At 41.3% G+C, this 23,289-nt stretch overlaps 1 protein-coding gene across 1 annotated transcript; it reads right to left on the bottom strand.

Moving 5' to 3' along the window:
- Positions 1-145: 145 nt before the first annotated feature.
- On the bottom strand, positions 146-20,809 carry LOC137588854 (uncharacterized). The gene is given in 42 exon segments (XM_068306159.1): positions 146-491; positions 582-668; positions 778-1,033; positions 1,122-1,267; positions 1,600-1,868; positions 1,979-2,141; positions 2,473-2,797; positions 2,799-3,016; positions 3,344-3,606; positions 3,723-3,885; positions 4,819-5,143; positions 5,145-5,362; positions 5,692-5,954; positions 6,071-6,233; positions 6,594-6,903; positions 6,992-7,137; positions 7,467-7,729; positions 7,846-8,008; positions 8,572-8,881; positions 8,970-9,115; positions 9,444-9,698; positions 9,819-9,924; positions 10,374-10,655; positions 10,744-10,889; positions 11,219-11,481; positions 11,598-11,760; positions 12,324-12,633; positions 12,722-12,867; positions 13,197-13,459; positions 13,576-13,738; positions 14,280-14,589; positions 14,678-14,823; positions 15,076-15,344; positions 16,077-16,239; positions 16,583-16,892; positions 17,326-17,471; positions 17,803-18,071; positions 19,036-19,198; positions 19,536-19,845; positions 19,933-20,078; positions 20,399-20,667; positions 20,784-20,809. Coding segments are annotated over 41 exon segments (8,811 nt in total). The 3' UTR covers positions 146-491; positions 582-591.
- Between the last annotated feature and the right edge of the window lie 2,480 nt (positions 20,810-23,289).

The following is a 23,289-nucleotide window of genomic DNA, read 5'->3' as shown; positions in this document are numbered from 1 at the left end:
ACAATTGAATGGAGAACACATGACAAAAGTGTCCCTCATGTCATGGACTCACTTTCACACTTTCGAAAAAGGCATGTTCCGTTAGCATACAAAAAAAAAGTCATTGGCTTTATAAAATACAAATTCTTAAGAATTTTAGATAAAATGACAGAAAACAAATGGAGGTTTGCAAATTGTGTTCAAACTAAACTCATTTTAACTTTTAAGTACAATCATGAGCTCCTTTGAGCACCCTGGTCAATTAACATCATGACTGCAGGAATATCCAGATAATGGGGAGGGTCAAAAGTAGGAGTGCAGAAAAGGTAAAACCAGGTGCATTATTTTTTGCTGCTTCAGGAGACAGCAAGTCACTGAAGTATCGGATTGTTGAGGTTTTGGCAAACACCTGGATATCAGCACGGACTGATTTTCCCCCACCCGTCGTCACAACAGCCATTTAATAGCCAAGATGAGTTTGATTTACACAACAGAAGGCTGCCGTCATCATCCTGCAAATATAAAAACAGAGAATTCATTGTTGATGACAACAACACCGACGTACTGCAGAAACAATGGTAAATAAGAGAAATGTATTTTACCGGTTGAAGATCAATTGCATTCTCCTGAAGCAATACCACCGTCACTAGCATCACGCATGCTTTTAGGAGGCTTGCCACATGCTAATCCTAAATGAGTATGATTGAAGAATAAACACAACCAGAGAAATAGTATGGGAAAAGTCAAACAAAAACAACTCAAGATTCTATAAAACAGAAAACTTTTGATAACACTTACTGTCAGGTGAAGATTTCAGGGGAGGTGGCAGACCAGGACAAGTGATGATACTGTCCGAATCAGGTCCACTGCTGGTGACCCGGACAAAACCTGGTTTATCATTGCTGATATGGGAGTTGATCCAGGACTGGTAATTGGACACTCTGGAGTAGACTCCAGGCAGATTGGGCCGAGCACAGCCAAAACCAAAGCTAACAATTCCAGACTGGATCCAGGTGTTGTCCACTTTCCTGACCATTGGACCTCCTGAGTCACCCTGAGGAGATGGAGAGGAGACAATTGAACATCCTGCTAAATAAGGATCACCGTCACCAACAAATGAGAAATAAAGTTAAGCAGCCTACCCCACATGAGTCTTTGCCTCCTTCCAGAAAACCAGCACAGATCATGTTTTCTGTGACTACACCTACTCCATTGAGACAGTTACACTGTCTGTTTCCCACAATGGGAACCTCCACTTCCTGAAGAGTTTGAGGGAAGGGTAGGGACACTGAAAGAGAAGACCAATGAATATATCATCAACATGGAACAACACGTCTTTCAATGTTTCCTGCAAAATGAAAACTTCATTTGACTCTGGAAGAATCTGTATCATTTAAATGACGAATTCTCTGTACTGGATAGGAGCATGAAGTTCACAGCTAGAGTTATTAATCAAGATTTCATGCAGTAGACAGGTCAAATTACATTTAACATCATTGCAACTGCAAAGGACAAATATTTAAATAATGATCAAGAACATGCTGCAGAAATATGTTCTTGAAAAAGTAAAGATTAAAAAGTTCCAAATCATTTTAGCAGACGGATCAGTAACATTCTCACCTCCCTCGTTGACTGTGCCCCAGCCAGTCACCCAGTTATCAGTACCAGCATTGAACACACTGTCACTGGCTGCCAGACACACCGGTCTGATGTAGTCTGTGAACTGGACTGCTGAAGAAAGCCTGAGTAGAGCAATGTCGTTGTCGCTGGTTAAACCGTCATAGTTTGGATGCAAAATAATTCTGGAAACACTCCTGGAGACTTCGTTTGGGTTGTTTCCTTGCAGGTTGTCACGACCCAGAGAGACCGACCATCCTGATGTACTTGTACTGGGATAAAAATGACAACAAGTGTTAATTTTACAACAAATACAGAGTCGGATCGAAAGCATGGAATGAAAGACTGAAAACGTATCCTTGGTTGTAGCGCTGTCACCCACCTGGAGAAGCAGTGAGCAGCAGACATCACCCACTGTCTGTTGATGAGGGAACCACCACAAACATGGCCGCCAAATCTCCGCAGACTAACCTGCCAGGGCCAACTTCCAGCTGGAGCATCTTCACCTCCAACTATCCTGGAGTTGAGCGGAGTGATGCCACACACTGGAAATAATGAGTTGGACAAAGGCAATTTAAAATTTATCACATGCTGTACTGTAAATTCTGGTTAATGACAGTGATTTGAGATGCTTCCTGTAATTTTTCATTTCTCCATCTGCCAAACGGCATGCATTACTGACAAAGTATTCCCAAGCTTAGATTTATTGATGATTAGAATTATATTTGTGATCTAAATCCAGAATGTATAGCAGAGGCTGAAATCACTGAAAGATTCTTGGGATTTGAAGATTGTGGAGTGTTTCATGACGTTTGCTAAATACATTGTCTGAATCAACATATTTGATCATGTCATGTTATTTGCCAGGATGCTTACATTCAGCACTTGGAACAGTGGATGGTACTGTTGTGGTTATAACTCCTGGTGCTGCATTAGGAGCAGGAATGACAGGAGGTGGCAGACCAGGACAGGTGAAGCTACTGTCCGAATCAGGCCCACTGCTGGTGACCCGGACAAAACCTGGTTTATCATTGCTGATATGGGAGTTGATCCAGGACTGGTAATTGGACACTCTGGAGTAAACTCCAGGCAGATTGGGCCGAGCACAGCCAAAACCAAAGCTAACAATTCCAGACTGGATCCAGGTGTTGTCCACTTTCCTGACCATTGGACCTCCTGAGTCGCCCTGAGGAGATGGAGAGGAGACATTTGAACATCCTGCTAAATAAGGATCACCGTCATCAACAAATGAGAAATGAAGTGAAGCAGCCTACCTGACATGAGTCTTTGCCTCCTTCCAGAAAACCAGCACAGATCATGTTTTCTGTGACTACACCTACTCCATTGAGACAGTTACACTGTCTGTTTCCCACAATGGGAACCTCCACTTCCTGAAGAGTTTGAGGGAAGGGGAGGGACACTGAAAGAGAAAACCAATGAATATATCATCAACGTGGAACAACAGTTCTTTCAATGTTTCCTGCAAAATGAAAACTTCATTTGAATCTAGAAGAATTTGCATCGTTTACATGACAAATTCTCTCTACTGGATAGGAAATGAAGTTCACAGCTCCATTGACTAAAAATTATTCTATGGAGTAGACAAGTCAAAAAAATTTTTATTATTGCAACTGCAAAGGACAAATATTTAAATAATGATCAAGAACATGCCGCAGCAATGTGGTCTTGAAAATAAAGATTAAAAAGTTCCAAATCATTTTAGCAGACGGATCAGTAACATTCTCACCTCCCTCGTTGACTGTGCCCCAGCCAGTCACCCAGTTATCAGTACCAGCATTGAACACACTGTCACTGGCTGCCAGACACACCGGTCTGATGTAGTCTGTGAACTGGACTGCTGAAGAGAGCCTGAGCAGGGCAATGTCGTTGTTGATGGTGTTATCGTTATAGTTTGGATGCAGAATGATTCTGGAAACACTCCTGGAGACTTCGTTTGGGTTGTTTCCTTGCAGGTTGTCACGACCCAGAGAGACCGACCATCCTGATGTACTTGTACTGGGGTAAAAATAACAACAGGTGTTGATTTTACAACAAAAACAGAGTAAGAGTGAAAGCATGGAATGAAAGACTGAAAATGTATCCTTGGTTGTAGCGCTGTCACCCACCTGGAGAAGCAGTGAGCAGCAGACATCACCCACTGTCTGTTGATGAGGGAACCACCACAAACATGGCCGCCAAATCTCCGCAGACTAACCTGCCAGGGCCAACTTCCAGCTGGAGCATCTTCACCTCCAACTATCCTGGAGTTGAGCGGAGTGATGCCACACACTGGAAATAATGAGTTGGACAAAGGCAATTTAAAATTTATCACATGCTGTACTGTAAATTCTGGTTAATTTAATTTAATTTAATTTAATTTAATATAAATTTAATTTTATACTGTTGTATATATATATATATATATATATATATATATATATAATTTATTTATTTTTTATACTGTTTTATATTTTAATTCAATTTTATACTGTTTAGATTTTATTTTATACTGTTTATATTTTAATACTGTAATATTTTTAAATTTTATACTGATTATATTTTAGTTATAGTTTAGTATATAAGTCCTGTTAGTGCTGCATGTGTCTGTTAGTGTAATGTATGTCTTGTGGTATGTCCTGTGATGTCAATGTTTCCTTTTCTCCTGGTGTTTATCCAGTATTATTTGTTATTTAATGCCTGAGCAGTGGATATATGCAATTTCCTCCGGGATTAATAAAGTATCTATCTATCTATCTATCTATCTATCTATCTATCTATCTATCTATCTATCTATCTATCTATCTATCTATCTATCTATCTATCTATCTATCTATCTATCTATCTATCTATCTATCTATCTATCTATCTATCTATCTATCTATCTATCTATCTATCTATCTATCTATCTATCTATCTATCTATCTATCTAATGACAGTGATTTGAGATGCTTCCTGTAATTTTTTATTTCTCCATCTGCCAATCGGCATGCATTACTGACGAAGTATTCCCAAGCTTAGATTTGTTGATGAGCAGAATTACATTTTTGATCTAAATCCAGAATGTATAGCAGAGGCTGAAATCACTGAAAGATTCTTGGGATTTGAAGATTGTGGAGTGTTTCATGACGTTTGAAAAATTGTAGAGTGTTTCATGACGTTTGCTAAATACAATGTCTGAATCAACATATTTGATCATGCCATGTTATTTGCCAGGATGCTTACATTCAGCACTTGGAACCGTGGATGGTACTGTTGTGGTTATAACACCTGGTGCCGCAGTAGGACCAGGAATGACAGGAGGTGGCAGACCAGGACAGGTGAAGCTATTGTCCGAATCAGGCCCACTGCTGGTGACCCGGACAAAACCTGGTTTATCATTGCTGATATGGGAGTTGATCCAGGACTGGTAATTGGACACTCTGGAGTAGACTCCAGGCAGATTGGGCCGAGCACAGCCAAAACCAAAGCTAACAATTCCAGACTGGATCCAGGTGTTGTCCACTTTCCTGACCATTGGACCTCCTGAGTCGCCCTGAGGAGATGGAGAGGAGACATTTGAACATCCTGCTAAATAAGGATCACCGTCACCAACAAATGAGAAATGAAGTGAAGCAGCCTACCTGACATGAGTCTTTGCCTCCTTCCAGAAAACCAGCACAGATCATGTTTTCTGTGACTACACCTACTCCATTGAGACAGTTACACTGTCTGTTTCCCACAATGGGAACCTCCACTTCCTGAAGAGTTTCAGGGAAGGGTAGGGACACTGAAAGAGAAAACCAATGAATATATCATGAACATGAAACAACATGTCTTTCAATGTTTCCTGCAAAATGAAAACTTCATTTGAATCTAGAAGAATTTGCATCGTTTACATGACAAATTCTCTCTACTGGATAGGAGCATGAAGTTCACAGCTCCATTGACTAAAAATGATTCAATGCAGTAGACAAGTCAATTTTTTTTTTTATTATTGCAACTGCAAAGGACAAATATTTAAATAATGATCAAGAACATGCTGCAGCAATGTGGTCATGAAAATAAAGATGAAAAAGTTCCAAATCATTTTAGCAGACGAATCAGTAACATTCTCACCTCCCTCGTTGACTGTGCCCCAGCCAGTCACCCAGTTATCAGTACCAGCATTGAACACACTGTCACTGGCTGCCAGACACACCGGTCTGATGTAGTCTGTGAACTGGACTGCTGAAGAGAGCCTGAGCAGGGCAATGTCGTTGTTGATGGTGTTATCGTTATAGTTTGGATGCAGAATGATTCTGGAAACACTCCTGGAGACTTCGTTTGGGTTGTTTCCTTGCAGGTTGTCACGACCCAGAGAGACCGACCATCCTGATGTACTTGTACTGGGATAAAAATGACAACAGGTGTTAATTTTACAACAAATACTGAGTCGGATCGAAAGCATGGAATGAAAGACTGAAAATGTATCCTTGGTTGTAGCGCTGTCACCCACCTGGAGAAGCAGTGAGCAGCAGACATCACCCACTGTCTGTTGATGAGGGAACCACCACAAACATGGCCGCCAAATCTCCGCAGACTAACCTGCCAGGGCCAACTTCCAGCTGGAGCATCTTCACCTCCAACTATCCTGGAGTTGAGCGGAGTGATGCCACACACTGGAAATAATGAGTTGGACAAAGGCAATTGGAAATTTATCGCATGCTGTACTGTAAATTCTGGTTAATGACAGTGATTTGAGATGCTTCCTGTAATTTTTTATTTCTCCATCTGCCAATCGGCATGCATTACTGACGAAGTATTCCCAAGCTTAGATTTGTTGATGAGCAGAATTACATTTTTGATCTAAATCCAGAATGTATAGCAGAGACTGAAATCACTGAAAGATTCTTGGGATTTGAAGATTGTGGAGTGTTTCATGACGTTTGAAAAATTGTAGAGTGTTTCATGACATTTGCTAAATACAATGTCTGAATCAACATATTTGATCATGCCATGTTATTTGCCAGGATGCTTACATTCAGCACTTGGAACGGTGGATGGTACTGTTGTGGTTATAACACCTGGTGCTGCAGTAGGACCAGGAATGACAGGAGGTGGCAGACCAGGACAGGTGAAGCTACTGTCCGAATCAGGCCCACTGCTGGTGACCCGGACAAAACCTGGTTTATCATTGCTGATATGGGAGTTGATCCAGGACTGGTAATTGGACACTCTGGAGTAGACTCCAGGCAGATTGGGCCGAGCACAGCCAAAACCAAAGCTAACAATTCCAGACTGGATCCAGGTGTTGTCCACTTTCCCGACCATTGGACCTCCTGAGTCGCCCTGAGGAGATGGAGAGGAGACATTTGAACATCCTGCTAAATAAGGATCACCGTCACCAACAAATGAGAAATGAAGTGAAGCAGCCTACCTGACATGAGTCTTTGCCTCCTTCCAGAAAACCAGCACAGATCATGTTTTCTGTGACTACACCTACTCCATTGAGACAGTTACACTGTCTGTTTCCCACAATGGGAACCTCCACTTCCTGAAGAGTTTGAGGGAAGGGGAGGGACACTGAAAGAGAAAACCAATGAATATATCATGAACATGACACAACATGTCTTTCAATGTTTCCTGCAAAATGAAAACTTCATTTGAATCTAGAAGAATTTGCATCGTTTACATGACAAATTCTCTCTACTGGATAGGAGCATGAAGTTCACAGCTACATTGACTAAAAATGATTCAATGCAGTAGACAAGTCAATTTTTTTTTTTATTATTGCAACTGCAAAGGACAAATATTTAAATAATGATCAAGAACATGCTGCAGCAATGTGGTCATGAAAATAAAGATGAAAAAGTTCCAAATCATTTTAGCAGACGGATCAGTAACATTCTCACCTCCCTCGTTGACTGTGCCCCAGCCAGTCACCCAGTTATCAGTACCAGCATTGAAACCACTGTCACTGGCTGCCAGACACACCGGTCTGATGTAGTCTGTGAACTGGACTGCTGAAGAGAGCCTGAGCAGGGCAATGTCGTTGTTGATGGTGTTATCGTTATAGTTTGGATGCAGAATGATTCTGGAAACACTCCTGGAGACTTCGTTTGGGTTGTTTCCTTGCAGGTTGTCACGACCCAGAGAGACCGACCATCCTGATGTACTTGTACTGGGATAAAAATGACAACAGGTGTTAATTTTACAACAAATACTGAGTCGGATCGAAAGCATGGAATGAAAGACTGAAAATGTATCCTTGGTTGTAGCGCTGTCACCCACCTGGAGAAGCAGTGAGCAGCAGACATCACCCACTGTCTGTTGATGAGGGAACCACCACAAACATGGCCGCCAAATCTCCGCAGACTAACCTGCCAGGGCCAACTTCCAGCTGGAGCATCTTCACCTCCAACTATCCTGGAGTTGAGCGGAGTGATGCCACACACTGGAAATAATGAGTTGGACAAAGGCAATTGGAAATTTATCGCATGCTGTACTGTAAATTCTGGTTAATGACAGTGATTTGAGATGCTTCGTCATTTTCGTCTCATACTTTGTGCTGTACTGTCTGATATACTGTCTGTGTTATACTGCCTGTTGTATTGCCCGTGTTGCCCAGCCTGTGTTTTCCTGTGTGTGTTGTACTGCCTGTGTTGTACTGCCTGTTGTACTGCCTGTTTACTGTGGGTCAGAGAGGACTGCAATGTCATCTGTGCTGTATGTCGTGCATATATGGTACACTTGACAATAAAGCTGACTTTGACTTTTGACTTTGATTTTTTATTTCTCCATCTGCCAAACATCAATCATTAGTGACGATGTATTCCCAAGCATAGATTCATCGATGGATTATATTTTTGATCTAAATACAGAATGTATCCCTCACGGTGTAATCACTGAAATAGATTCTTGGGATTTGAAGATTGTAGAGTGTTTCATGAAGTTTGCTGAATACATTGTCTGAATCAACATATTTGATCATGCCATGTTATTTTCCAGGATGCTTACATTCAGCACTTGGAACGGTGGATGGTACTGTTGTGGTTATAACACCTGGTGCTGCAGTAGGACCAGGAATGACAGGAGGTGGCAGACCAGGACAGGTGAAGCTACTGTCCGAATCAGGCCCACTGCTGGTGACCCGGACAAAACCTGGTTTATCATTGCTGATATGGGAGTTGATCCAGGACTGGTAATTGGACACTCTGGAGTAGACTCCAGGCAGATTGGGCCGAGCACAGCCAAAACCAAAGCTAACAATTCCAGACTGGATCCAGGTGTTGTCCACTTTCCTGACCATTGGACCTCCTGAGTCGCCCTGAGGAGATGGAGAGGAGACATTTGAACATCCTGCTAAATAAGGATCACCGTCACCAACAAATGGGAAATGAAGTGAAGCAGCCTACCTGACATGAGTCTTTGCCTCCTTCCAGAAAACCAGCACAGATCATGTTTTCTGTGACTACACCTACTCCATTGAGACAGTTACACTGTCTGTTTCCCACAATGGGAACCTCCACTTCCTGAAGAGTTTGAGGGAAGGGGAGGGACACTGAAAGACAAGACAAATGAATATATCATCAACATGGAACAACGCTTCTTTCAACGTTTCCTGCAAAATGAAAACTTCATTTGAATCTAGAAGAATTTGCATCGTTTACATGACAAATTCTCTCTACTGGATAGGAGCATGAAGTTCACAGCTCCATTGACTAAAAATTATTCTATGGAGTAGACAAGTCAAAAAAATTTTTATTATTGCAACTGCAAAGGACAAATATTTAAATAATGATCAAGAACATGCCGCAGCAATGTGGTCTTGAAAATAAAGATTAAAAAGTTCCAAATCATTTTAGCAGACGGATCAATAACATTCTCACCTCCCTCGTTGACTGTGCCCCAGCCAGTCACCCAGTTATCAGTACCAGCATTGAACACACTGTCACTGGCTGCCAGACACACCGGTCTGATGTAGTCTGTGAACTGGACTGCTGAAGAGAGCCTGAGCAGGGCAATGTCGTTGTTGATGGTATTATCGTTATAGTTTGGATGCAGAATGATTCTGGAAACACTCCTGGAGACTTCGTTTGGGTTGTTTCCTTGCAGGTTGTCACGACCCAGAGAGACCGACCATCCTGATGTACTTGTACTGGGATAAAAATGACAACAGGTGTTGATTTTACAACAAAAACAGACTAAAAGTGAAAGCATGGAATGAAAGACTGAAAATGTATCCTTGGTTGTAGCGCTGTCACCCACCTGGAGAAGCAGTGAGCAGCAGACATCACCCACTGTCTGTTGATGAGGGAACCACCACAAACATGGCCGCCAAATCTCCGCAGACTAACCTGCCAGGGCCAACTTCCAGCTGGAGCATCTTCACCTCCAACTATCCTGGAGTTGAGCGGAGTGATGCCACACACTGGAAATAATGAGTTGGACAAAGGCAATTGGAAATTTATCACATGCTGTTCTGTAAATTCTGGTTAATGACAGTGATTTGAGATGCTTCCTGTAATTTTTTATTTCTCCATCTGCCAATCGGCATGCATTACTGACGAAGTATTCCCAAGCTTAGATTTGTTGATGAGCAGAATTACATTTTTGATCTAAATCCAGAATGTATAGCAGAGGCTGAAATCACTGAAAGATTCTTGGGATTTGAAGATTGTGGAGTGTTTCATGACGTTTGAAAAATTGTAGAGTGTTTCATGACATTTGCTAAATACAATGTCTGAATCAACATATTTGATCATGCCATGTTATTTGCCAGGATGCTTACATTCAGCACTTGGAACGGTGGATGGTACTGTTGTGGTTATAACACCTGGTGCTGCAGTAGGACCAGGAATGACAGGAGGTGGCAGACCAGGACAGGTGAAGCTACTGTCCGAATCAGGCCCACTGCTGGTGACCCGGACAAAACCTGGTTTATCATTGCTGATATGGGAGTTGATCCAGGACTGGTAATTGGACACTCTGGAGTAGACTCCAGGCAGATTGGGCCGAGCACAGCCAAAACCAAAGCTAACAATTCCAGACTGGATCCAGGTGTTGTCCACTTTCCTGACCATTGGACCTCCTGAGTCGCCCTGAGGAGATGGAGAGGAGACATTTGAACATCCTGCTAAATAAGGATCACCGTCATCAACAAATGAGAAATGAAGTGAAGCAGCCTACCTGACATGAGTCTTTGCCTCCTTCCAGAAAACCAGCACAGATCATGTTTTCTGTGACTACACCTACTCCATTGAGACAGTTACACTGTCTGTTTCCCACAATGGGAACCTCCACTTCCTGAAGAGTTTCAGGGAAGGGGAGGGACACTGAAAGAGAAAACCAATGAATATATCATGAACATGACACAACATGTCTTTCAATGTTTCCTGCAAAATGAAAACTTCATTTGAATCTAGAAGAATTTGCATCGTTTACATGACAAATTCTCTCTACTGGATAGGAGCATGAAGTTCACAGCTCCATTGACTAAAAATGATTCAATGCAGTAGACAAGTCAATTTTTTTTTTTATTATTGCAACTGCAAAGGACAAATATTTAAATAATGATCAAGAACATGCTGCAGCAATGTGGTCATGAAAATAAGGATGAAAAAGTTCCAAATCATTTTAGCAGACGGATCAGTAACATTCTCACCTCCCTCGTTGACTGTGCCCCAGCCAGTCACCCAGTTATCAGTACCAGCATTGAACACACTGTCACTGGCTGCCAGACACACCGGTCTGATGTAGTCTGTGAACTGGACTGCTGAAGAGAGCCTGAGCAGGGCAATGTCGTTGTTGATGGTGTTATCGTTATAGTTTGGATGCAGAATGATTCTGGAAACACTCCTGGAGACTTCGTTTGGGTTGTTTCCTTGCAGGTTGTCACGACCCAGAGAGACCGACCATCCTGATGTACTTGTACTGGGATAAAAATGACAACAGGTGTTGATTTTACAACAAATACTGAGTCGGATCGAAAGCATGGAATGAAAGACTGAAAATGTATCCTTGGTTGTAGCGCTGTCACCCACCTGGAGAAGCAGTGAGCAGCAGACATCACCCACTGTCTGTTGATGAGGGAACCACCACAAACATGGCCGCCAAATCTCCGCAGACTAACCTGCCAGGGCCAACTTCCAGCTGGAGCATCTTCACCTCCAACTATCCTGGAGTTGAGCGGAGTGATGCCACACACTGGAAATAATGAGTTGGACAAAGGCAATTGGAAATTTATCGCATGCTGTACTGTAAATTCTGGTTAATGACAGTGATTTGAGATGCTTCGTCATTTTCGTCTCATACTTTGTGCTGTACTGTCTGATATACTGTCTGTGTTATACTGCCTGTTGTATTGCCCGTGTTGCCCAGCCTGTGTTTTCCTGTGTGTGTTGTACTGCCTGTGTTGTACTGCCTGTTGTACTGCCTGTTTACTGTGGGTCAGAGAGGACTGCAATGTCATCTGTGCTGTATGTCGTGCATATATGGTACACTTGACAATAAAGCTGACTTTGACTTTTGACTTTGATTTTTTATTTCTCCATCTGCCAAACATCAATCATTAGTGACGATGTATTCCCAAGCATAGATTCATCGATGGATTATATTTTTGATCTAAATACAGAATGTATCCCTCACGGTGTAATCACTGAAATAGATTCTTGGGATTTGAAGATTGTAGAGTGTTTCATGAAGTTTGCTGAATACATTGTCTGAATCAACATATTTGATCATGCCATGTTATTTGCGCGGATGCTTACATTCAGCACTTGGAACGGTGGATGGTACTGTTGTGGTTATAACACCTGGTGCTGCAGTAGGACCAGGAATGACAGGAGGTGGCAGACCAGGACAGGTGAAGCTACTGTCCGAATCAGGCCCACTGCTGGTGACCCGGACAAAACCTGGTTTATCATTGCTGATATGGGAGTTGATCCAGGACTGGTAATTGGACACTCTGGAGTAGACTCCAGGCAGATTGGGCCGAGCACAGCCAAAACCAAAGCTAACAATTCCAGACTGGATCCAGGTGTTGTCCACTTTCCTGACCATTGGACCTCCTGAGTCGCCCTGAGGAGATGGAGAGGAGACATTTGAACATCCTGCTAAATAAGGATCACCGTCATCAACAAATGGGAAATGAAGTGAAGCAGCCTACCTGACATGAGTCTTTGCCTCCTTCCAGAAAACCAGCACAGATCATGTTTTCTGTGACTAAACCTACTCCATTGAGACAGTTACACTGTCTGTTTCCCACAATGGGAACCTCCACTTCCTGAAGAGTTTCAGGGAAGGGGAGGGACACTGAAAGAGAAAACCAATGAATATATCATGAACATGGAACAACATGTCTTTCAATGTTTCCTGCAAAATGAAAACTTCATTTGAATCTAGAAGAATTTGCATCGTTTACATGACAAATTCTCTCTACTGGATAGGAGCATGAAGTTCACAGCTCCATTGACTAAAAATGATTCAATGCAGTAGACAAGTCAATTTTTTTTTTTATTATTGCAACTGCAAAGGACAAATATTTAAATAATGATCAAGAACATGCTGCAGCAATGTGGTCATGAAAATAAAGATGAAAAAGTTCCAAATCATTTTAGCAGACGGATCAGTAACATTCTCACCTCCCTCGTTGACTGTGCCCCAGCCAGTCACCCAGTTATCAGTACCAGCATTGAACACACTGTCACTGGCTGCCAGACACACCGGTCTGATGTAGTCTGTGAACTGGACTGCTGAAGAGAGCCTGAGCAGGGCAATGTCGTTGTTGATGGTGTTATCGTTATAGTTTGGATGCAGAATGATTCTGGAAACACTCCTAGAGACTTCGTTTGGGTTGTTTCCTTGCAGGTTGTCACGACCCAGAGAGACCGACCATCCTGATGTACTAGTACTGGGATAAAAATGACAACAGGTGTTAATTTTACAACAAATACTGAGTCGGATCGAAAGCATGGAATGAAAGACTGAAAATGTATCCTTGGTTGTAGCGCTGTCACCCACCTGGAGAAGCAGTGAGCAGCAGACATCACCCACTGTCTGTTGATGAGGGAACCACCACAAACATGGCCGCCAAATCTCCGCAGACTAACCTGCCAGGGCCAACTTCCAGCTGGAGCATCTTCACCTCCAACTATCCTGGAGTTGAGCGGAGTGATGCCACACACTGGAAATAATGAGTTGGACAAAGGCAATTGGAAATTTACCACATGCTGTACTGTAAATTTTTGGTTAATGACAGTGATTTGAGATGCTTCATCATTTTCATCTGATACTTTGTGCTGTACTGTCTGATATACTGTCTGTGTTATACTGCCTGTTGTACTGCCTGTGTTGCCCGGCCTGTGTTGTACTGCCTGTGTTGTACTGCATGTTGTACTGCCTGTTTACTGTGGGTCAGAGAGGACTGCAATTTCATCTGTGCTGTATGTCGTGCATATATGGTACACTTGACAATAAAGCTGACTTTGACTTTTGACTTTGATTTTTTATTTTTCCATCTGCCAAACATCATTCATTATTGACGATGTATTCCCAAGCATAGATTCATTGATGGATTATATTTTTGATCCAAACACAGAATGTATCCCTCACGGTGTAATCACTGAAATAGATTCTTGGGATTTGAAGATTGTAGAGTGTTTTGCTGAATACATTGTCTGAATCAACATATTTGATCATGCCAAGTTATTTTCCAGGATGCTTACATTCAGCACTTGGAACAGTGGATGGTACTGTTGTGGTTATAACACCTGGTGCTGCAGTAGGACCAGGAATGACAGGAGGTGGCAGACCAGGACAGGTGAAGCTACTGTCCGAATCAGGCACACTGCTGGTGACCCGGACAAAACCTGCTTTATCAAAGCGAACGATGGAGTTGATCCAGGACTGGTAATTGGACACTCTGGAGTAGACTCCAGGCAGATTGGGCCGAGCACAGCCAAAACCAAAGCTAACAATTCCAGACTGGATCCAGGTGTTGTTCACTTTCCTGACCATTGGACCTCCTGAATCACCCTGAGGAGATGGATAGAAGACATTTGAACATCCTGCTAAATAAGGATCACCGTCACCAACAAATGAGAAATGAAGTGAAGCAGCCTACCTGACATGAGTCTTTGCCTCCTTCCAGAAAACCAGCACAGATCATGTTTTCTGTGACTACACCTACTCCATTGAGACAGTTACACTGTCTGTTTCCCACAATGGGAACCTCCACTTCCTGAAGAGTTTGAGGGAAGGGGAGGGACACTGAAAGAGAAGACCAATGAATATATCATGAACATCGAACAACAGTTTTTCAATGGTTCCTGCAACATAAAAACTTCATCTAAGTCTAGCCGACTCTGTCATTCAAATGATGAATTCTCCACAAAGACTATTAAGTTCACGGCTAGATTGACAAAATATATTTAGTGCATCATACAGATCAAACTTCATTTCCATAAATAAAGATTAAAAAGTTCCAAATCATTTTAGCTGACAGATCAGTGACATTCTCACCTCCCTCGTTGACTGTGCCCCAGCCAGTCACCCAGTTATCAGTACCAGCATTGAACACACTGTCACTGGCTGCCAGACACACCGGTCTGATGTAGTCTGTGAACTGGACCTTTTTGGAGAGTTTGAGCAGAACGATGTCATTGTCACTGGTGGTATCGTCATAGTTTGGATGCAGACGAATTCTTGAAATACGTCTGTACAAGTGGTTCGGGTTTTTGCCCTGCAGGTTGTCACGACCCAGAGAGACCGACCATCCAGATGTACTTGTACTGAAATAAAAATGACAGTAGACATGTAATTCAATACTGAAATATGTAAACACAGAGATGTAGAGATGTGCGTATTCAGAGGTAGAGAGAGAGCTGTGTGAGCCCAGTACACACACACACACACACACACACACACACACACACACACACACACACACACACACACACACACACACACACACACACACACACACACACACACACACACACACACACACACACACACACACACACACACACACACACACACATACACACTTTCCAAAAGTGTCAAGAAAACTAGGACAAGGAGTCCAGGGTAGCATCATTCTCTTAAGAGAATCCATATTAAAATAGCATGATAAAATTTAAAGATAAAAACACCTTTTACTTCTGACCAGTAGGAATTCATATTGGCAGAACCTGACCCAGTTGGGTAAAAAATCATTTTTTATGGCAAAAGTCAGGTCGCAGCCGCTGAGGAGGAAAATCATATCCCAGCTGACAGAAGACAAATTCAATCTTCGGCTAGAATTTCTTGCGGTCTGTGAGGAACAAATTTTAAAGAGTCTACCCTTGTCTCTCTCTACAGTGGATTTGAACCAAGTTGGACTTCTTTCGCTGATTCAAATGACAGAGTTTGTTGAATGCTACTTAAGAATTCAGAGTTTTAATTTCGCCCAAGCCCGAACTTTTCTCAAATTATTTTTCTTTTCTGAAAAATGTTTACTCTTTTATACCAGAGTTACCCACCTGGAGAAGCAGTGAGCAGCAGACATCACCCACTGTCTGTTGATGAGGGAACCACCGCAAACATGTCTGCCAGATTTGCGCAGACTGACCTGCCAGGGCCAGCTTCCAGCTGGAGCATCTTCACCTCCAACTATCTTGGAGTTCAGGGGAGTGATGCCACACACTGGAAATAATGAGTCGGAAAAAGGCCATTTAAAATTTATCACATGCTGTCCTGTTAATTCTGGTTACTGACAGTGATTTGAGATGCTTTCTGCCATTTTTTATTTCTCCACCTGCCAAAGTTCATCATTACTGGTGATGGTTTACAAAGCCTAGCTTTACTGATGGGCAGAATTATATTGTCGATCTAAATCCAGAATGTATACCTATGAAAATCAGAGGTTTCACTCACTGAAAGAGATTCTTGAGATTTGAAAAATTGTAGAGTGTTTTATGAAATTTGCTAAATGCAATGTCTGAATCAATATATTTGATCATGCCATGTTATTTGCCAGGATTCTTACATTCAGCACTGGGAGCGGTGGATGGTACTGTTGTGGTTATAACACCTGGTGCTGCAGTAGGACCAGGAATGACAGGAGCTGGCAGACCAGGACAGGTGAAGCTACTGTCTGAATCGGGTCCACTGCTGGTGACCCGGACAAAACCTGCTTTATCAAAGCGAACGATGGAGTTGATCCAGGACTGGTAATTGGACACTCTGGAGTAGACTCCAGGCAGATTGGGCCGAGCACAGCCAAAACCAAAGCTAACAATTCCAGACTGGATCCAGGTGTTGTCCACTTTGCTGACCATTGGACCTCCTGAGTCGCCCTGAGGAGATAAAAATTTATTTAAATTTAATTTTAATGTAAATTTTAATTTTAATCACATGTATTAATCCACGTAAGGAAATCATTACTCTACCCTAGCACACACTGGTAATTGGTCGCATGCATATAGAGTGTGTACAGGCCCAAAACACAGATAAAAAGGGGTCTGTAGGCATGCAAGTGATGGGGAGGCAGGGTTGCAGGCAGCTCCTTCATGATGCGCCCTTGATGAGCAACTTATAAAGGGGACAGTGCCTTGATCAAGGGCGTTCCAAAATTTTGCCCAACAAGGGTCTTGAACCTACAAACCTCCGGTCCCCAGCCCAAGACTTCATGGACTGAGTTGTTTCCACCCCAAAAAGGAGACATTTGAACATTCTGCTAAATACAGATGACAGTCACTAAAGTATGAGAAATGAAGTGAAGCAGCCTACCTGACATGAGTCTTTGCCTCCTTCCAGAAAACCAGCACAGATCATGTTTTCTGTGACTACACCTACTCCATTGAGACAGTTACACTGTCTGTTTCCCACAATGGGAACCTCCACTTCCTGAAGAGTTTGAGGGAAGGGGAGGGACACTGAAAGAGACCATCAATGACTATATCATGAACCTGCAACAACAATTCCTCAATGGCTCCTGAAAAAAGAACATTTCTTCTCAATCTAGAAGAATCTGTATCGTTTACATGATGAATTCCCAACAAAGCACCAGACTATCAACTTCAAGAGTCGAGTGACGAAACAAGACTTAATGCAGTATACAGGTCAAAACACATTTTCATCATTGCAACTGCAAAGGATAAATATTTAAATAATGATCAAGAACATGCTGCAGCAATGTGGTCATGAAAATGGAGACCTCTTTAAAGTTCCTTGTCGTTTTAGTAGACGGATCAGTAATATTCTCACCTCCCTCGTTGACTGCGCCCCAGCCAGTCACCCAGCTATCAGTACCAGCATTGAACACACTGTCACTGGCTGCCAGACACACTGGTCGGATGTAATCTGTGTACTGGACTTTTTTGGAGAGTTTGAGCAGAACGATGTCGTTTTCACTTGTGGTATCGTCATAGTTTGGATGCAGACGAATTCTTGAAATACGTCTGTACAAGTGGTTCGGGTTTTTGCCCTGCAGGTTGTCACGACCCAGAGAGACCGACCATCCAGATGTACTTGTACTGAAAAGAAGTGAGAACAGGTATTGGGTTTTTACATATATAGAAAAAAATGTCTGGAAAAAGACAATACACTCTACAACTATTATTATATGTTCAAGTCCTGACATGTATTTCACTACTGAAATAGATAAACACGCAGACGTGCATATACGAAGGTAGACAGAGTTATATCAACTCAGTAAACAAACATACACACAGACACACACACATGCACGCTAGCACACACACAAACACAGAAGTGGAGAGTTGGTTCATCAGGAGGGGATACAAACAAACATGTAATTTGCATCATAATATAAAAACTGTTTTAAATGTACGTGAAATGAAGTTAAGCATTCTTTAAAAATCAGACACAGTATCATGTGAGAAACTTTTCAACAATGAGCAGAGACCACAAATTGAAATTCAATGGTTCTCTGGTGGTGCCAGAGAATATAAAAATTTGTGTCTGACAATTGGTTGGAGCAGAGTAAAACTAAAAATTCACAAAAGTCTCAAGAAAACTAGGACAGTGAGTCCAGGGTAGCACCATGCTCTTCCGAGCCATGGTCATCCATATTAAAATGGCGTGACCAAATTTATACATGAATTTTCTGACCAGTAGGAGTTCATATGAGCAGAACCTTACCCAGTTCAGTAACAAATCAGTTTTTATGAAAAAGTCATGTCTCATTAGCTGCGAATAAAAATGGTACCCCAGCTGACAAAAGACAACTTTAATCTTAGGCTGGAATTCATTGCTGCCTGTGAGGAATAAACTTTAAAGAGTCTAACAATATATCTATCCACTGTGATTTTGAACCATGTTGGATCTTATAAACTAATTCAAATTTAAAAGAAAATGAATGCTGGTGAAGCATTTAGACTTTCAATCTGGCCCAAGTCTGAGCTTTGTGACTTTGTGACTTCCATTCATTGAATCAAACCCTGAAAACATTTATTCAGTTGTACCACTGTCACCCACCTGGAGAAGCAGTGAGCAGCAGACATCACCCACCGCCTGTTGATAAGGGAACCACCACAAACATGTCTGCCAGATTTGCGCAGACTAACCTGCCAGGGCCAACTTCCAGCTGGAGCATCTTCACCTCCAACTATCCTGGAGTTCAGGGGAGTGATGCCACACACTGGAAATAGTGAGTTGGAAAAAGGCCATTTAAAATTTATCACATACTGTCCTGTTAATTGTGGTTACTGACAGTGATTTGAGATGCTTCCTGTCATTCTTTATTTCTCCACCTGCCAAACATCATGCATTACTGAGGATGGTTTACAAAGTCTAGCTTTACTGATGGGCAGAAATATATTTTCGATCTAAATCCAGAATGTATACCTATGAAAAAAAGATGCTTTGATCACTGACAGATATTATTGAGATTTGAAAAAATTGTTTCATTAAATCTGCTTACTCAATATCTGAATCGATATATTTGATCATGTCATGTTATTTGCCAGGATGCTTACATTCAGCACTTGGAGCAGTGGATGGTACTGTTGTGGTTATAACACCTGGTGCTGCAGTAGGACCAGGAATGACAGGAGCTGGCAGACCAGGACAGGTGAAGCTACTGTCTGAATCGGGTCCACTGCTGGTGACCCGGACAAAACCTGGTTTTTTAGAGCGAATGATAGAGTTGATCCAGGACTGGTAATTGGACACTCTGGAGTAGACTCCAGGCAGATTGGGCCGAGCACAGCCAAAACCAAAGCTAACAATTCCAGACTGGATCCAGGTGTTGTCCACTTTGCTGACCATTGGACCTCCTGAATCACCCTGAAGACATAAAAGGAGACATTTGAACATTCTGCTCAATGTGGATCATCGTCACCAACAAATGAGAAATGAAGTGAAGCAGCCTACCTGACATGAGTCTTTGCCTCCTTCCAGAAAACCAGCACAGATCATGTTTTCTGTGACTACACCCACTCCATTGAGACAGTTACACTGTCTGTTTCCCACAATGGGAACCTCCACTTCCTGAAGAGTTTGAGGGAAGGGGAGGGACACTGAAAGAGAAGACCAATGAATATATCATGAACATGGAACAACAGTTTTTCTGTGGTACCTGTAACAAGAAAACTTGGTCCATCTCTAGAAGAACCTCTATTGATCGAATGATGAATTCTCCACAAAGATTCAGAACATGGAGTTCAAGGCTAGATTAACAAGATTGATTGCACCAAACAGGTCACATTTAATTTCCAACATGAGAGGTTTGATGGACAAATGTTTATATCATGTAGAACATCCAGGAGAAATATGGACATGAGCACACATTTTTAAAAGTTCCTAGTCATGTTAGTAGATGGATCAGTGACATTCTCACCTCCCTCGTTGACTGTGCCCCAGCCAGTCACCCAGCTATCAGTTCCAGCATTGAACACACTGTCACTGGCTGCCAGACACACCGGTCTGATGTAGTCTGTGAACTGGACCTTTTTGGAAAGTTTGAGCAGAACAATGTCGTTGTCGCTGGTGGTATCGTCATAATTTGGATGCAGACGAATTCTTGAAATACGTCTGTACAAGTGGTTCGGGTTTTTGCCCTGCAGGTTGTCACGACCCAGAGAGACCGACCATCCAGATGTACTTGTACTGAAAAAGCAAATCAAGTACAGATTGTAAACAAATGTAAAAATAGAAATAATTATTGGTGAAATTATAAAACGCAACATGGAAAATGTTTACTCTGTTGTACCATAATAACCTACCTGGAGAAGCAGTGAGCAGCAGACATCACCCACTGTCTGTTGATGAGGGAACCACCACAAACATGTCTGCCAGATTTGCGCAGACTGACCTGCCAAGGCCAACTTCCAGCTGGAGCATCTTCACCTCCAACTATCTTGGAGTTCAGGGGAGCGATTCCACAGACTATAAAATAATGAGTAAGGACAAAACATTAGAAGCAAGATCTCATTCAAATTTTATATTACTTCCTCAGACTTTAGAAATTCCAAGATCATTACCCAGATAAAATATTACTGTTTGCTAATATTGATATGTTTATTGTTATGAAATTCATGGATGACACAGAAATTAAATTAAACTCACCATTAAGCTGAGCCTGTAATTCTGTAATAGAGAAAACACAATTGTGTTAGACATTTCATTGGGTGTAGTGGATGGTCCATCCAAGCTAACAGATTATGCTCCCTGTGTTGTAAAAAAAAGAAATACAAGGAAAATGCTTCTATGAATTTAAGTTGTCCATGTTCAGTATTTATTATTACACATTGTTGGATGTAACTTTTTAATGTGTCTCTACTTATGAAACCATATGATAATCATGGTTTTGCTTTTAGTATTATTTTTGTTAAAATGGAATATATTTCAGGTATAAATACAACTTGCCTCGTGATGAATAAATGCCTACAAACCAACATAAAATACTTTGAGATCTTTTTTTTTGTAGATTTAATAGGATCAGCTGTCATAAATGGGAATAACTCATTGATGGGTGCTAGGTTTGTCAGTAACAGACAGGAAACGTCTCTCGGTTTGGTAGAACAAATCCGTGTTTCCTTACAATGACAGGGTTTTTTTGGACAGGTATTGGATTCTCTGGGTGAAATTCCCAGAGTGGTCTTGTCAAATAATAATTGATTTGTAATATCAACCCCGTCCTGACTGCGGTGACTTGAAACAACAATATTCACTAGTTGACTGTTGTATGTGTTGACTTCCACCTGCTCTCTCCATATAACCTAGCAGTTAGTTATGTGGTCTTTAACTTCATATTCTGTTCCACATTGGTTGCTTGTCTTTGATTAATATGTGCTATTTATTTTTATCTGTTTTGTTTATTTTTGTCTTATTTGTTTAATTTTTGTCCTACGTATGTATGTACTGTATGTATGTATGTATGTATGCATGTATGTATGTATGTATGTATGTATGTATGTATGTATGTATGTATGTATGTATGTATGTATGTATGTATGTATGTATGTATGTATGTATGTATGTATGTATGTATGTATGTATGTATGTATGTATTTATCATGATGACCTGGCAAGAGGCTCCATCAGTTGTTCATAATTGATCCTACCCGGTAAAGTAACGGTTAAATTAAAAACAAAAAACCTCTAAAATATGAAATAACATATATTGGCATAGACAATGGAAACAGATAATTTAAATTTCTGCATTTCAAAAAATATGTTGATCAAACCATATTTGACTTACCTGCAGATAAAAGACTGGTCAATGTCAAAACACAGATCCACCTCTTCCAAGCCATCGTGCAACTGCAACACTCTCATCTCTTCCCCAATTTATAGCTGCACAGTCACCTGTGTCACCTGTCAGAAGGTATGCCACAAATTTGAAAAATGTATATGTTACATGTGCATGTTACATGTGCTTCATTCTTTAGGAGAAAGATTCCTTGAAGGTGTCTGCAAAACAACTTAATGTCATAGTATTAATTACAGATTAAATTTACAGATTAGACTTCTATTGTTACGTACATGGCAATATCTCCACAAAAAAATGACATTTTGTGTTCTCGTCAAAAATGTTAACTACATAACTTTTTTGCTTTATTCAACACAGCATGAGATGTAAAATATCTGAATACTCGTTCTCTAGTTTTGCCATGCCAATCTTTGAGATTGGTTAAGATGGATGGATGGATGGGTGGATGGATGGATGGATGGATGGATGGATGGATGGATATATATATATATAGATAGATAGATAGATAGATAGATAGATAGATAGATAGATAGATAGATAGATAGATAGATAGATAGATAGATAGATAGATAGATAGATAGATAGATAGATAGATAGATAGATAGATAGATAGGTAGATAGGTAGATAGGTAGACAGACAGACAGACAGACAGACAGACAGACAGACAGACAGACAGACAGACAGACAGACAGACAGACAGACAGACAGACAGACAGACAGACAGACAGACAGACAGACAGACAGACAGACAGACAGATATACTTTATTTATCCCAAACTGGGAAATGTACATAATGATAAGGTAACTTTTCAGATGAATCGTGATTTATTAAATATATGCAATTCTTAAATTATTTAGTGTATGATTTATGTACAATATACAGCTTTAGTCATTGTTATGCTACAAGTCATCACTGATGATGACTTGTAGCATTTCCAGCCTAAACTCAGTAATGTCTGGAATTCGAACACACTGATTTACATCTCGCATATACTTACTAGTCTTACTATACAAA

The sequence above is a fragment of the Antennarius striatus genome, chromosome 21, assembly GCF_040054535.1.
Source record: "Antennarius striatus isolate MH-2024 chromosome 21, ASM4005453v1, whole genome shotgun sequence".
Classification (NCBI taxonomy): Eukaryota; Metazoa; Chordata; class Actinopteri; order Lophiiformes; family Antennariidae; genus Antennarius; species Antennarius striatus.
Note: the sequence above shows the minus strand (reverse complement) of the source record. Positions and strands in the feature narration are given on the sequence as shown.